The sequence below is a fragment of the Melozone crissalis genome, unplaced genomic scaffold, assembly GCF_028551555.1.
Source record: "Melozone crissalis strain CALT ecotype California unplaced genomic scaffold, PUWL_Pcris_2 ptg000038l_1, whole genome shotgun sequence".
Taxonomy (NCBI): Eukaryota; Metazoa; Chordata; class Aves; order Passeriformes; family Passerellidae; genus Melozone; species Melozone crissalis.
The window spans coordinates 4,319,330-4,335,398 of NW_026535816.1; the positions used below are offsets into that span (position 1 = coordinate 4,319,330).

Consider the following 16,069-nt stretch of genomic DNA (forward strand, 5'->3'; position numbering starts at 1 on the left):
CATCCTTGTGCACACACAGCTTCTGCGTCTTCCCAAACCTCGGGAATTTCCTGCTACAAACATTGGAGCATAACCTTGTATTTTAACCCTATGGAGAGGCAAATTGTTTCACTTTGTTACTGCAACAAAGATGATGCTGTCACAGTCATGGAGAGTCAGCATTTCAGTCCAGTTTACCAGCACTGGGCTCTGGCCTGCCAGGTTTTGAAGTACATGACTGCGCTTTCAGAAGATGAAGGGGGAAAAAAGAGTTGTACTGATGTAAACAAAATATCAACCATCTAGATAATCTATGTGAAAAGGTGCATTTTAACAGCCTCTGAGGTGAAGGAAACATGCAGGATTGAGGGAAATAAGGACAAAACTCTTTTTGTGGTTCACACAAACCTACTGCTGCACTAAGCAATAAGAAAGACAGGAAAGACATCTGCAAGGAGAGAGAAGCTCTCAGCTAACGTGGCTCCCAGCCTTGCTGTCCAGTGGCACATGGCAGGTTGCTATCAGCTGTACACTACTGATCTGCAGTAGTTTCTGCTTTCTCTGTGAACTGAAACAAAACTTAAACCAACAGTAAAGGGCTTTATTTACTCAAATAATTCCCACTCAGCTAAGCCTGGCCATTTGGGCAATTGGATATGTATGGTATAGGAACATCTTTTGAAACAGCTTTGTGGGTGATTTATAATCTAGAACCACACACTCCCACATCCTCTGATGTGATTCCTTAGCCATAGAGTAAATCCAACATTCAAAACCAGGTCTTAAGAAGCACACACAGCTCTGGCTTTCACATAAAGGATGCAGAGAGAGAAGAATGTGATGGTTTCTCTAGGTTCTTTCAATGCCTTTAAATGAAAGTGTTCATGGCACTAATGCAAGCAGAGGCTCGGATGACAAGAGACATGGCTGCAGTTTCAAAGGAACATATGACAGAAAATGAAGAGAAGAATGTTTAAAGTTTTAAATACCCCAAGTGACCAACAAAGTGTAAGTGCTGCTTAAGTGTCTTGTAGGACACCTTCTCTGGTGCTAGACTGAAATTCTCATTTCAAATTAATGTCTGAGATACCTTTTTATAATCTGCATTTTCACTAGACTTTAAAAGAATTATTATGAACAGTTAATACGCTGAAGAGAGCAACTGCCAGCAACCAAAGGAAACTGAAGGCAGTCTTCAGCCAAGGATACAGCTTTTTATCAGCCCAAACACCATTATGTTAATATCCAGATTCTCCCTTCTCACCTCAATTCTGAAGGCTAAGCCAGGAAACTGTGTCAAGACTGCACTCTCAGGACAGCACTGGGCAGTACTGAGATGTGAAAGACAAAATACATAGTTCAAGGGGTGGTGAAAAGCCTCTCTATCTTGAGTAGGTCAGAAATGCAGCAATTGCAGTACTGAGCCCATGCACAATGTGCATAATGCTCTCTGGGGAAAAGAAAACGTTTTTGCACTGTAAGTAGCCCACCAAAAGAGATAACACAAACTTCTGGAAATGAACTGGCAAAGTGATGACATAGTAACTGTTTCCCTGTTCGTTTTTCGAAATCCTGAGGTTAGCACTGCCCTCTTGTGGAAAGAAATGAATACAACTAATAACAGGATTTTTAATTTAATGGTTTAACTTTCAGTGTTCATTATAAATACTTACAGACTCAAAAGAAACCCACATGAGAAAACGAGAACAATTATTATACACATAATAAAATGGCATTCTTGATCTAAGTACACAGGATTTATAAAGGTTTCTATTTCTTCTTTTACTAGTGACAAAATTATCCCATTTGTACGGACCTGCCATGACTCTACTTTTCTCTTTTCAAAAAGGCACTAAATTCCTAAGCAGTGCAAGTCATTAGGAAACAGAAAAGAAATGCTGTCATCCACATGTTCAAATACATACATATGTGAAAAAACTTTCTACATGAGGACTTGGAGAGAAGCTTAATTGTGGAGCTTGAAATAAGCATCAAAACCAACAGGTGGGCACCTGAGCTTGCTCAGGTCAGTCACACACAGACACACAGACAGACAGACATAACTGACCCGACAGTTACACACATTTTGGCTGACTACACACGAGGCCACTTCCAGCTGACAGGAAGTCTTGGCACGGAAGCAATAAAACATGCATGGAAAACAAACAAACGAAACTGGCAAAACCATAGTGTTCAGAATTAGTTCTTAAGTTTCTTTGTGACTGCTTCCACATCCATTGTCCCACAATGGCAAGGTGCTGCTGAGTCTTCAGAGGTAAACAGCAAAAGCCACACGATGAGTAAGTGCCACCGGGCTGCAGGAACTGACAGTTACTGGCAGTAAACATCAAACGTCTTCTCCTCACAACTCCTGTGTTATCCAACCTGCCACTAAAGAAACAAACAAAACACACCACAGGTTTGTATGAAGATAAGGAAAAGAAAGGAAAAAATCCCAAAGCAAACAAACACTGTAAAGTTGTCGAACTACAATAAATTCTCCATTTCACCTTTAAATTCTCAATTAATCTTTTATCCCAGCAAGTGGTGGACATGCAGTGTATCAGTGGCAACTTACACAAACTCCTGCCTCCTGAATCATGTATGGTACTGAGGGCAAAGATGAAGGCTTGTGAAGCCTGGGTTCCAATGATCAGACACATCTATTGTTTTGGAGAGGCTGTAATTCTTCACTAACTCTCTGCCTGTCCCTCTGAGGTAAAGTTCCCATTAGAATAGCAACAGTAGTAATTTTATGCCAACACTGGATGTTTCTTTTGTAATGAGAGACACACAACCGCCAAACCACTGCCCTACTTAGTGCAAATGTTTTCTGTAAGCTCTGAAGGGAGAGAGACAACCTCAGCTGGCACTGAAAGGGACACTGGGTACAGGGCAGCACAGTGACGAGGGCCCCAGTGCTGAAACCTGCAAAACTGATGCATCATGTGTGTAGAAACTGGGAAGAGGGGAGGGGGAAAAGCAGCTCTGCCATGGCTGCTGTGCTGCTGTCTTTCTGTCCCAGTGATGAAGCCTCACTAAGAACACTGCATGGCAATGACACATCCTCCCATTTCTATTCCATCTCCCTCCCTCTTGGTTTTTCCTCAAGTCATTCAATCTTCTACATGACAAAACAGATTTTCACAGTGAATATATGGCTAGTTGAATCACATTGTTTCTTTTTAAAACTTACTCTCAGTCCTCCTTCTCCTCCAGGACGTGAAGCTGCCATTCTTCTTTCTATTTCCTCCTGCTTCTTTTTCTTCTGCTCTACAGACTGCACATTCTTAATACCTCGAGAGGAAGCCTGGGAGAAAACACATTTGAGTAAGACCAAGTTAGTGATTTTTCTGGAGAGAAACCAAACTACAAGTGTTGCCAACACTGTTTTATGAACTGTGGTTTGCATGGAAAGACTGAAGCACTTAGTGATGCTACTGTTGCATCAAGGCTGCCCTTCCAGGAAATTTCCTCCTTCTGAGAACTCTTGGTCCCACAGGTAAGTGAGGGTGGTTTTGTTTCCCTTTGTTATTACATCCAGGTGAAGATATTTTAATCCTCAGATGCAGAACCAGAAGTCCACAAATTTTTAGTCTGTTTTTTTCACTATCAGAGCCTACTTTTCCCCTCATGAACAGGGGAGGGAAAGACCTGTGTTAGTAGTGCTAGCCCAGGCTGTGAAGAAGTTAAACTTTTCAGCTGTGATCTCTGAGAAATACCCTGCATGACAGTCCACCCTTCAAAATGTCACAGGGTGTGTGGGCAGCAGAATGAAAAATCTGTTCTGAACTGCATGCTCCATATCGTTGTGGAACTGTTCAATGACAATCTAGACTAGATGGCAGGAGCATCAGAATTACAGTTAACACCATGAACTAGAAAAAAAGAAATTTTAAAAACTGATTCTTATCTAAGTTTAGGGTTATAATAACATAGCAGAACTCATACAAAAGATGCTAAAATCCATCAAGGCAAGCCAGCAATGTTCTCACCTGAATTTCAAGGTCCTGACAACAAGCTGTTCTCAGTGGGGTACCAAGACAAATCTTAGCAGAAAATAACAACCCACTTCGCCCACATGTTCTCTGCCTCTTAGGAAACTGGCTGTCCAAGTGAGCCAGGTCCCCAGAGTGCCTGGGCACCCCAAAAGGAAGCACAGCTCACATGATGTCAGGAGGGATAATGAGCAGCTGAGAAGCAGAGAAGGAAGGACATCTGATCTACTCCCTTGTCCCCTCACAAGGGTGAAACTAAGTATGGCTGCTTGCAAAACATCTCCATTATCCAACACTTAAAGGCTAAAATCACCTCAAAGATAGTCCTGAAAAATCCTTTAGATACTTTATCTCTCTGTCTTCCAAGAAAACAAAAAGCAACAGAGTGATATTTGCATTTTTCTTTGCCAGCATAATGGGTCCCACAAAGCTTCAAGGACATCCACAACTCTAATTGCTTCACTTCTCACTCCTCTCAGGAAAGCTTTTCAGCCAGTTAAGAGCTGGCTATTTCCTACAGTTATGCTTAAAAACCCATTTGTGGTTGAAAACAACATGTGGATTGCTTTTAGTACATAGAATGACACAAAATCAAGGATTTCAGGAGTCTCATGCATCACTCAGCTGTTGCTCCAATTATTTACTAAACTCCCTTCAAACCAGGTCAACGTGGTCCTGAGCACAATGGCCAATTCATAATTCAATGTGCAATGTCACTAACATTCACACAAATAGCAATCCTTTCTCTTCACAGTTCAGCTGTGCTCTCCAAGACACACCATCCCAAATCTACAATAACAGTATATGCTCTAAGTCTTTTTAGAGCTATGTAAGGAAAATAAACCAGGCTGGCTGTTCTGCTAGAACATTTGTATCCTACCTCTTCTAACTTTAAAGATATCTAAGCTTGGCAATCTTAAAAAGACAAAAGACTGAGTTAATACTACATCTTTGCTGGAATCCGAGCTTATAAACATGTTCAAAATTTGTTTATAAACATGTTCAAAATCTGTTGCCTTGTTGACAAAGAAGAATCTGCAAGTGTATACAACTTGCAGTTTTAAGAAAAGTACAAGTGCAGTACCACTTGAAATTGCCACTGCAATTGTTTGAATACTTCTCTATCTCTTGTTTTCAAGTCTTAGAACAAGGAAAAATTAATGTTGAAGTTGCTGTTCCAGTTCTTAGGTTGTTTTACAAACTACTGTAAAATATCTCCCATCCAAACAAGCACAGTTAATGTGCAATGGTCTTAGAGCACCTACCTGTGAAATTCTTAATAGATGTAAAAAAGGTACAAATGTACAACATTAATAATACCAAGAAAGTACTTAACAAAAATTCCCACAATCCAAACATGATACCCAGTGTCACCAGAGAAGCCACAGCCATTGTTCCCATAAACCAGTTACCTAAAAATAATTTCAACAAATGACATTTTATCAGACATTACCTCCATCTGCCTCTTTTCAGCAGCTTCTGCTAGTTGTCTTCTTTTTATTTCCTAGATAAAATGTTAAAGACAGTGAAATTCTACTTCAATATAGTCTTTGCATTCTTTTTAAAGTCTTAATTTTCAAGTATGACTCAAATCTGTGATACTAACTCCCACAAAATGACAACTCCAAGGTAATTAGCATCATCTGTCCCTGCACTGCCAGCCTGCAAGAACAAAGTGTTTTTAGTGACTAATATGCCAGAAGAGCTGACATATATACAGTCAAACCCCACCAGAAATCACTATTCAGCTCTTCTGCACCTTCACTCAAAACACCCAGCCTGGGGTGAAATGGCACGGAGTGTATGAAACATCCTTTTAGAGTCTGGGAAGGGGAATGCTTGCTCTCCCTACAAAGGGGGCTCCCTTCCTTCTCTCCCGCTTTTCCTAGCCCCCACAGACACGGGCTAGGAAAAATGTCATGCAGTGGAGGGCAGTTAGAAGCGAGCATCGCTATCCACCGGGAAAAAACAAGCACAGCTTTTCCTATTTCTTTTAAAAATGGGGCTCAGTTGGCCACAGTTATGCACTAACACGCCCCACGGGAACCCCCGGTCTGCACAGAACCACAGTGCCCACGGGTGTCCGTGGGGCAGGGCAGGGCAGCAGGAGGAGGTTCTGCCCGGTCTGCACAGACCCACGGTGCCCAGCATTGTGACCGTGGGGCAGGGCAGCAGGAGGAGGTTCCGCCCGGTCTGCACAGAACCACAGTGCCCACGGGTGACCGTGGGGCAGGGCAGGGCAGCAGGAGGAGGTTCCGCCCGGTCTGCACAGAACCACAGTGCCCACGGGTGACCGTGGGGCAGGGCAGGGCAGCAGGAGGAGGTTCCGCCCGGTCTGCACAGAACCACAGTGCCCACGGGTGACCGTGGGGCAGAGCAGCACCAGGAGGAGGATCCGGGGCCCAGGCCCGAGCTGCGGGGTGCCCCCAGCCCCAGAGCTCTCCGCAGCCCGGCCCGGGGGCCAAGGACCGGCTCCCTTTGCCCGGCACAGCCTCCCGGGGCACTGCAGCGGCCCCGCGGCCCGGCCTCCATGTCGGGGAGGGAGGGAAGGAGGGAAGGAAGGAATGAAGGAAGGTCACCGCCCCCGCGCTCCCCGCACCGCGGCCGCCCAGGCGGTGACAAACAGCGGGGAAGGACAGGGCAGCCCCCGCCGCCCTTCACTCACCGGGTCCGGCGTCTCCACCACGTCCTTGACGGGGTCCCCCATGCAGGGCAGGCACTGCCCCATGGCGAGCCCCGGCAGGCAGCGGCCCCGCGGAGGAAGCGGCGGCAGGGCCCGCCCCGGCCTGGGACCGGCGGGGGCGGAGGCTGGAACGGGGACGCGCGAGTGCCCCCGGTAGTGAATTCCGTGGAAGGTGTTCCATGGTGAATGCTGCCTGTGACGGCACGGGAGCACGGTGCGATGGGTATCGGGGCCCGCGGGCAGGCAGCATTGCCGTGCCGAGCCCGCCCGGGCTGCCCCCGCTCAGCTGTGAGGCCCGGACCTGTCTCAGTCCGGTGATCGAAGGTGGCGCTTTCTGGCTCTTCTGCTGTTTCTTCCAGTTTTTCTTAAGAGAAAAGGAAGAAACCTTCTCTTCCAGTTATTTATAGTAGACTCCGGCATTACCGTATTTCCTGAAATTTAGTGTTTCAATTTCCTGAAATGGAGTGTTTCAATTTCCTGAAACTGAGTGAACTTGATTTATGTGTTTGGTGTGTACATCAATCCCCAAGTTATGCGAGGAGTATAAAATGTGTGAAAAACGCAAACCACTTGTTTTTAAAGTTTTAAAAGTTAAATAGTAATAAAATGGTTATAAAAATAATAATACAATTAGAGTAATAATAATTTGGACAATTTGGATTAGGACAATATGAGACAATAAAAACGAAGAGCTGCGGACAGTCCAGGTACCTCTTTCTGGGCAAAATAAGCCCAAAAAAGGCCCCACGTTAACAGAGGATTAGCCCTTAAAAGCAACAGCCTGTTGCATATTCATACACCTCATGCATGATGCATAAATTCCATTCCAACACAGGATTCTGTCTGGGCAGTGTCAGCTTCTTCCCCTGAATCCTGACGGCATCTTCGTGCCTGAGCAAGGTGGGAAGAAGTTCATTTCTTCTGATAATGGAGCAATAAATTCTCTATCTCTGAAAGATTCAGGTGTTCTGTGGCTGCTACCTCGCTGCAAGTCCTTTCTTTAGAAAGAGATATCTTACATAGCACAGTTTCTATTTTAACATTTTGTTATAAGCTAAAACTATATTTAACACACTACTTAAGAGAATTAATACAGCATAACTTTCTAACACAACATATATAATATTCATTTTAATATTTGCGAAAAGCCAATCATAAAATATGCATTTTTTCACAAATGTATTCTTAATAAAGGATCATGCAACATCTGCCAAGATTCTTGTCTACCTCGGTAATTTTGAACAAGGTTTATCTTTTTTGTTCTTCTCCTAGCATTTATTTCATGAGCTTGTGATGCCATACTTTGTTGTGAAGTACGCATTTAAGTTTTTGTATTTGTTCCATCCATCTGTAATCAGGCATAAAATCATGTGATGGTAGAATCATAGAGTGGGGTGGGTTAGAAGGGATCTTAATAACCCTCGTCTTGGTTTGAAAAGACAGATGTCCACTAAGGAAGGCAAGAGTGTCTCTTAATGTAAAGTCCCTCCCTTCAAATGATTATAATTTTGAAATGAGGGGCTTTCAGGCAAAGATAATTATGTTTAATGAGTTTTGAATATCTGATTTAAGAAAAAATATGTATTGAAAATGTCCGTGACCTCTCTGCAGGGTTTTGGGAGTGCGTTAGGAGATCTGAAAATTTGTTACCGATTAATTTTAACAGTTTAGTGATGCTGACATTTGTGCAAGACTACTACTGAGTTGTGCCATATGCTGACTTTTATAAATGTGGTTTACTATCTGCCTCTTATCTTCTTGATATCCAGCAGGTGGTACTGTTGACACAAAAATATCCTGTATTTTCCAAATCAATAATCACACCTTCAATTTCTTGTTTTGGTTTGATATTCCCAGCAGTTGTATTATTGCTATTGCATGTGAATCTGGAGAGAGATGCCAGTTCTGCCTGATAATTTATACCAGCGTTGGTGTTCAGGGCGCTGTGGCCCGGAGTGGCCAGCTGGGTGCTGAAATTCCGCATTGTGCAGGATGCCTCCCAAACCCAAGCTGGCACCAGTGCCAACTCAGGCAGGTTTGGCAGTGCCAGGTGGCTCCTGCACTCTGCCATCAGGAACCTGGGTCAGTTTTGTTTGCCAGGGAAAAGGGCCGGTGTTGATGTTCAGGGCGCTGTGGCCTGGAGTGGCCGGCTGGGTGCTGAAATTCCGCATTGTGCAGGATGCCTCCCAGACCCAAGCTGGCACCAGCCCTAAAAGAAAGAAGAAACAAGAAGGGAAAGCAGACTCCTGCCACAGTAACTGGTAAGAACAGCACGGTAGTAAGGAAGAAGGGGGACAAGAGCAGAATGAGGTTCCCCTCTTGCCACAAAGAGTCGCTGATCCTCTGTGGAGGGGAGGCGTGGCTGGGAGGGTGGCCTGTGGCAGACCCCCATTTGTATTGATCCTGCTGCTTATCAATACCAGTGAGGGGGGCTCTCCGCCGTGTGAGAAGTGTTACTGTCCTCCACACGCAGGAGACTCTTGGACTGCCGTCCTCAGAACCCACACAAATCCCAGCCCCAGTTGTATCAACTTTTTGTCATTAACAACCTGTATTTGGTGTCATTTTTGAATAGCCAGTATGTTTTGTAAATGTTCTTGGCAAGTTCTACAGGGATATAGCAGGGGCATGGTCCAAAGGGGCAGAATAACATCCAGAAACAGAGTCAGCACAATAAAACCAGCTCCATGGAAGGAGACTGGATGAAAGACCAAACCAATCATTCGACGCCTCAAGGAAATGATTGGTCAGGAATGAATGACAATAAAGACCATTAGGAACACCAGAAACAAGCCAATCACCCCGTGGATCCAAAACCACCAATACTGGACCCGAAGGGGGTTATAAAAATTGGGGTTCAATTGAGTTTGGGGTTCTTTTGAGGAACTCGCTTCCTGGAGAACCCACTGTGTGTGTGAGGTAGACCCATTTTATTTTCTTTTTGACTTATTGCGTGGGGGGTCTGAGCCTATCTCAGGCCATGCATCTCCTGTAGCTCTTTTTAAATAAACAAGAGCCTTTTTCTCTGAAGAAAGTCTGCCCTCATTCGTCCATAACACCAGCACCTTGAAAACCATTTTCCCTGGGGACCTTGCTTAGCAGTTCCCTGAGCAGCCTGGATTCTGCTCTCTTCATGCTCCGAGCTGAGGCTTTGCTGGCCCTTTTGCTCTTGTCAGAGGTTTGAGCCTCCATTCATTTGTGGCGGCTGTGGCCAAGAGGGCCCCAGTGCCCGCTTGGCCCAGGGCACGTGGGGCTCAGCTGGTGGCCTGGCTCTAGGGGGGCTGAGCTGGAGAGCCCTGGGCTGAGGGGGCTCCTCCCTTACTGGGAGGAGGCTTCCCGGGGATGGAGGAAGGCTCTGGCATGAGCCACGAGCCCTGGTGCGCATTGCCTGCTGCCGACGGGAGGGAAAGAAAGAGGCAGAGTTCACCAGGGCTCAACCTGAAATGAGCTTCTGCTGCTTCTGGTTCTTCTCAGAGCTTTGGAGAGGAGACGTCTCTGTCCCTGACACCCGCCGGCCCTTGCAATGCACACAGGGACCCGTGTGTCACTTGAGGAGACACGCCAAGAAGCCGCTGTCACTTTCAAAGGGCAGCTGTTGTTTCACTGTTGCGTTTCTTGGCTGTGTCAAGCCCCTCCTACCCGCACTACAGCCTGTGCTTGGAGACACAAAAGGAGCATCCTGGAGGACAGGCATGGAAAGCTTGACAAAGGCTGAAGGGAGCACTCAGATGTCCCCTTTCCCCAAGAGGTTTCTTTAGCTGAAGTTCCTGACAAGAGCCAGGCTTGACACGCCGCAATGGGTTTGTTGTTGTTTTATTTCTCGGGCCCTCAGTCCTGCGTGGGATTCTGGAAGTGGGTGCTGCAGAGGCTCCTGCAAGGCGTCAAAAGCGCCTGCCCCGCACCCAAGGGTGGCGCAAGATCTCCTCCAGGTGCGGCCTGTAAGCGGGGTGCTTGGCCAAGCACCAGCGGATCAGGTGCTGGCACTCTGCGGAGAGAAGGCAGACAGCGCCGGTCACCGGCAGAAGGCTCCTGCCCGGCTGCCCCCGGCGCCCGCGGGGCCCGGGCCGCGCTGCGTGCGCTCGGGGCTGCGCCGGCCTCCCGAGCGACCGCGCCCCGCGGGCAGAGAGCGGCACGGCGGGACACGGCCGCCTCCTTCGGCCGCGGGGCCGCGCTGACCCCGTGGGCACGGCCGCCTCCCGCGGCCGGCCCTGGGGGCGGATGGACGGTGCCCGGAGCCGCGTGAGGGCCGCGCGCCGCCGGCTGCCAAAGCCGCCTGCTCGGGGCCGGACACCAACCTGGAGAGACCTGCTGCCAGAAGAAGGGCTGCCCCAGCACGATGGCACGGTCGTCCTCGAAGGGGAGGCTCCCGCAGACCATGACGTACAGCAGCACGCCCAGGGACCAGACGGTGGCCTCATGGCCGTCGTAGCAGCCCAGGCAGACCCACTCGGGCGGGCTGTAGGCGTGCGTTCCTAGGGGAGACGGGCAGCGCTGTCCAGGCGCGGGCTGCTGCCTTCCAGAGCCCAGCGCCAGGCTCCTGGCTGAGGCAGGGGCTGCACCCGCGGCCACAGCTTCCCCCCCGAGGCCACCCCGCGTCCCCCAGCCAGCTGGCCAAAGCCAAGGAACCATTCTGCCAGGCAAAGGAGGCCGGCGGAGCGGCCCAGGCCCTTGTGGGCCTGCCGAGCCGGGAGGCCCGGAGCCGCCTTTGGCCGCCCCCTCTGCGGGCAGGGCCGGCAGCCGGGTCCCGGGGCACGGCGTCTGCCCCGGGCCAAAGGGCAGCCGGCTGAAGGCCGCAGCCCAGGAGGGAGCGGGACCCTGCAGTGCCTGGCACCGGGAGCGGGGCCCGGGCCATGGGCTCACCGGCAAACCGCGTGTAGGCCCGCTCCTGGAGGAAGGTGCCGCAACCGAAGTCGATGAGCTTCAGGTCGCCGCTCTCCGGGTCCACGAGGAGGTTCTCCGGCTTGATGTCCCGGTGCAGGACGCCGCAGGCGGTGCAGTGTCGCACGGCCTCCAGCACCTGGACGAAAAGCCAGCGCGCCATCTCCTCGCACAGGAACCCCTGCTCCAGCAGGAACTGCAGGAGATCCTGCCATGCCTCCGGACGCTCCAGCACCAGCACGAAGCTGTCAGGCAGCTCGAACCAGTCGAGGAGCTGGATGATGTTGCAGCAGCCAGAGCCCACCTTCTCCATCAGCACGATCTCCATGGGCACGCGGGTGCCGTCGGGCTGCGAGCAGGAGAAAATCATTGCCTGCGGCAGGCCTGATGCTGCCCTGGGGCTGCTGCGCTGCGCCCTGCCTGCGATGCCCCCGTGCCCCCTGGCGCAGCCTCCCCGGTGCTGGGGCTTCCTCCCGCCCAGGGGATGCTTGGGGGGCGCCCCTGCCCGGCCCCGCCGCCGCTGTTTGGCACGGCCGGGCCCGCGATGCTGCGGCTGAACGCTGAGCCCGCGCCCGCTGCCCCCGCCATCCCCCGGCTCCCGCTGCCGGTCGGCGCCCCGGGATTCTCCCTGCCCGCCCCGGCCCGCTCGGTCCCGCCGGCCCCGCTCCCTCACCAGCTCGTCCCACTGCAGGACGCTCTCCCGGGCCACGCGTTTGATGGCCACCTGCAAGCCACGGAGAGAGGAGGGCTGAGCTCCGGCCCTGCCTCTCCCCGGCGCTGCCCCACGTCCCACGGCCGGCCGTCGCGGCCACTCACCGGGCTCCCGTCGGAGAGGCGGATGCCCGAGAAAACGGTGCCGAAGCCACCGCCGCCCAGCCGCGGGCCCAGCTGGTACAGCTGCTGCAGCTCCTTCCTTTGCCCTGCAAAAGGCCGAGAGCGGCCATCAGCCCTGCGCCCAGGAGCCCCCAGTGCCCGCGGGTGCAGCGGGCCGGGCCCCGCGGGCCGCGCCGCTCTCACCTGCTCCCTGCTGCGCGCCGGGCAGCGGCCCCTGCCCCGCAGCCGCCGGGCTGGCGAGCGGCAGAGCCGGGCCCGGGCAGCGCGCACAGGCGGCTGCAGGAGCCCCGGGGCGGCGGGGCACGGCGGCACCGTCGCTGGCCCCGGCCTCGTGGGCTGCACTCTGCCATTGACCGCGGCCGGGACTGCAGCCCGAGGCTTCTTCGCCCAGGGAGGTGCCAGGAGCAGCTGCAAAGCAAGCAGGCCTTTCTGAAGCCGTGCCATCAGAGGCACTGGAAAGAGCCAGCGACCAGGCTGCTCCCAGGGGCCCTGGCCTGGCCTGGCTGTGCCCCTCAAGAGCCCCGGGGGAGCCTCAGACAGCTCCTCAGGAGATCTCACCTGCTCTTAGAGAGCCCTTTGTGGCCTTCGAGGGCTGTCTTGGGACAGCTTCCTGGAGATGGAGGAGCCTCCTTGGTGTCTCCAGGCTCATCTCCACCACCAGGCTCGGGCTGTCACCGGCTGGCACAAGCGGCACAGCGTCCTGGCAGCTGTGGGATGCCCACTGCTGGCTCCAGGACACTTGCTGCTCGGCCAGCTTCTCCCGAGAAGGCTCCCCTGGATCGGGCTGGGGTCCCATTTGGACTTCTGGGCTTTCCCTGGCCACGTCAGGGGTCAGGGTTGCGCCCGCGTTGTTGAAGCCCGTGAGTCCAAGGGAGCTGGGAGACCTGTCCATGGGCTCTGCACCTTCTGCAGACTGACAGGTCTCACTGAGCCTCTGCCGGGGATGGAGGCTGTCAGAGATAGCAGAGGCTCCCGGCAGGATGCAGGGTCTCTGACAGCCTGAGGTTCCTGCACGGATGGCTCTCCCCTGCTGTGCCATCCTTGCAGGCCTTGAGGCTCTCCCAGGGATGGAGAATCTTGCTGGGAGCAGCCTCGTGAAGGGATGGAGGCTTCGGGAGGAGCTGGAGGGGCCACAGCAGGGCAGGTGGCCTCGCTTCACCAGCTCCTCCAGCTGTTTCCACAGCGCCTGCCACATCCCCGAGTAGAGCGGCGCACGCGTCCCGCTGGGATCCCAGAGCAGCCGCATCAGCTCCTGCAGCTCCCGGGCCAGAGCCACGCAGGGGCCGCAGCTGCAGGGCCTGCCCAGGGGGCTGCCGGGAGCACGCGGCCGCTCGCGCCGAGCCGCCCGAGGCCTGGGGGCCCTGGGAGCCGCAGGGGCTCCTCGCTTCCTCCGTGGGCCTCGGGGCCGCACCCCGGGGCGCTCGCTCCTCTTTGCTGTCCGTGCCCGCCGGCCCGGTGGGTGCCGGTGGCCAAGGGCCCACCAGACAGCCCCAGCGGCCAGCAGCAGGACAAGCACCGTCACCAGGACGCCGCCGTCACTCGTGGCTCCGGCACGTCCCATCGCGACTGCACTGGCGGCTGCGGGCGCTGGCCAGGCTTATGCAGCGGCAGCGCGGTGATGTCACAGTGCTGCGGCCGGCACAGCCCGGGGACATCACAGCCCTGGACATCACAGCCCTGGACATCACAGCCCCGGGGACATCACAGCCCTGGACATCACAGCCCGGGGACATCACAGCCCGGGGACATCACAGCCCTGGGACATCACAGCCCGGGGACATCACAGCCCTGCCTCAGGGCAGCGCTCAGCCCCTCTGTGCCCTCAGACCCCAGCCTGCCCCGGGGGCAGCAGAACCAGCTCCTGGCTGGAGATGGACATGGCCGGAGAAAGCTGCTGGCAGGGAGAACGGGAGCTCAGCCTGTGGCCAGGCGTCGTTCCCTGGAGCCAGGGGCGCACCTGGAAGGGTGCTGGTGCCAGCAGCGTCCAGCCCACGGCTCCCAGGACGTGTCAGCGTTCCCAGCTGGAAACACCCACTACTGTGTGCCTGAGAAGAGAGATCCTCCAGAGACACAGGGAGTTGATGTTCTTCTGTCTCTTGGGAGCTCTCCTGAACTGGCTGTGGAGGGCAGGAAGAGTTTCTTGTTAGCAGCTCACTGACTTCTGCTGTGCCTCTGCTCTAAATAAATCGGGATTTGCCAAGGAACGCTCATTGTGCTTCCATTGCCCTGGCTTGGACTGGGATTCAGTTTCTTTCTTCCCAGTAGCTGGCACGTGTTGGGTTTGGTCTGGGAGCCATCCTGCACCATTCAGAATTTTAGGAGACAGAAGGCCACTGAGGGTCACAGCCCCTGGGTGGGATGCAAGTCCCTGGACACGAACGCTGGCCCTTTTCCATGGGAAAGAAGACTCACCCCCAGGTTCCTGATGTCAGTCTGCAGGAGGCGTTTGGCACTCCCATGGCTGCCTGAGTTGTACACGGTGGCAGGTCCAGTCTGGGAGAAATCCTGCGCCGCTGGGAATATCAGGAGGTGACAGCCCACTCAGGGCCACCTGCTCCTGGACATGAACACCAGCCCTTTTCCAAACATATCTCACCCCTCCAATGTTTTGATGTCATTTTGGAGGAGGCTTTGGCACTCCAAGGGCAGGCTGAGTCCTTGGTTGTGGCAGCTTTGGTCTGGGAGAAATCCTGCCCCATGGAACTTTAGGAGGCAGACACATAGGTAAAAAAAGAATTCAATGTCATCTTTAATTGCTTTAATATTTTAAATCCTGACTTAATTTTGACAAGATTTTAATCTTGATGAAATTCCCTCAAGGAAGACTTGTATGGGTTTAGTGCAGTTTACAGGAAAGCTGCCAGAGCCATTTGTTTTGTGTGTTAGAAAGAATATGGTAGTACACATGGTAGGAGAGGAAAGCTCAAAACCCTGGCAGCCTGCTGTTGTTGATATTCTTTGATGTATGTTAAACCCAAAAACTGTTTTGTCCCTGTCACTGTTTGTGGCCAGATTAAAATTACAGGGCTGGGCTCAGAGAGAGAGAAAAAAAAATATAAGAGTGCACACAGCTGAAAGTAAAAAGCATAGCAACAATGTGTGTTGTGCAGTTTAAGACTGTAGGGGAAAAAGTGATGCCCAGCACTCTTTTTTGTTCTAGGACTTTTTTAATGGTGGCAGCAGTTATTGAACTGAGAAGGAATTTGCATAAACTCTTCACTGTCCATTTGAAATGCTTAATCCACACAATATTCAAGGGGCAGCATGAATTCCTCTCCAGTTGTATGTAATATCAATTTATTTCACTTTTGAAGACACTAGCTACAAAATTTAAAATATCACACAAAAACCTTGTACACAAAATGGGAAGAGGAGAAAGCTGTTGCTGGATTCACCTTTCCCTCACTCCCCTTGAACTGCACCACACACAGTGGTGTTACGTGCTTTTCTTCTCAGCAGCACATTCTATCTTGTAGAAATGATATTTAAAATTTAAAACATCCAGCAAGCGCTCCCAAAAACAAGATCCTGGAACAAAATGCCATTTGTAGGCATCTCCTTCCTTTCCCAGTCCCTAAAGTGCTCACATAACACGGCGTTATTCACTTTCAGGTTTATATACACCCACATTTCTTCTGTCTCACCAGTGCAGGATCTGAAAAGGAACCACCCCCTTTACTGATCCCACACTAAGGGT

The 16,069-nt window shown here is 51.8% G+C and overlaps 2 protein-coding genes across 2 annotated transcripts; both read right to left on the bottom strand.

The window, feature by feature from the left end:
- Positions 1 to 2,061: 2,061 nt before the first annotated feature.
- Positions 2,062 to 7,002, bottom strand: SVIP (small VCP interacting protein). Its single transcript, XM_054283641.1, has 4 exons — positions 6,643 to 7,002; positions 5,431 to 5,481; positions 3,176 to 3,289; positions 2,062 to 2,370 (listed from the first exon to the last, which is right to left on the bottom strand). Exons 1-4 carry the CDS (start codon positions 6,703 to 6,705, stop codon positions 2,356 to 2,358), a joined length of 243 nt encoding a protein of 80 aa, XP_054139616.1. The 5' UTR covers positions 6,706 to 7,002; the 3' UTR covers positions 2,062 to 2,355.
- Positions 7,003 to 10,277: 3,275 nt separating this feature from the next.
- On the bottom strand, positions 10,278 to 12,816 carry LOC128941739 (serine/threonine-protein kinase pim-1-like). Its single transcript, XM_054283646.1, has 5 exons — positions 12,355 to 12,816; positions 12,212 to 12,262; positions 11,521 to 11,887; positions 10,956 to 11,132; positions 10,278 to 10,645 (listed from the first exon to the last, which is right to left on the bottom strand). Exons 1-5 carry the CDS (start codon positions 12,814 to 12,816, stop codon positions 10,542 to 10,544), a joined length of 1,161 nt encoding a protein of 386 aa, XP_054139621.1. The 3' UTR covers positions 10,278 to 10,541.
- Between the last annotated feature and the right edge of the window lie 3,253 nt (positions 12,817 to 16,069).

Excerpts from the sequence above, each read along its gene's own strand:
- SVIP (XM_054283641.1), bottom strand. The coding sequence starts at position 6,705 with ATGGGGCAGTGCCTGCCCTGCATGGGGGACCCCGTCAAGGACGTGGTG. Across the intron at positions 5,482-6,642 it reads TGGTGGAGACGCCGGACCCG|GAAATAAAAAGAAGACAACT; the intron begins GTGAGTGAAGGG and ends CATTTTATCTAG. Across the intron at positions 3,290-5,430 it reads CTGAAAAGAGGCAGATGGAG|GCTTCCTCTCGAGGTATTAA; the intron begins GTAATGTCTGAT and ends GTTTTCTCCCAG.
- LOC128941739 (XM_054283646.1), bottom strand. The coding sequence starts at position 12,816 with ATGGCACGGCTTCAGAAAGGCCTGCTTGCTTTGCAGCTGCTCCTGGCA. Across the intron at positions 11,888-12,211 it reads TCCTGCAGTGGGACGAGCTG|CCCGACGGCACCCGCGTGCC; the intron begins GTGAGGGAGCGG and ends TCCTGCTCGCAG. Across the intron at positions 11,133-11,520 it reads GGCCTACACGCGGTTTGCCG|GAACGCACGCCTACAGCCCG; the intron begins GTGAGCCCATGG and ends CGTCTCCCCTAG.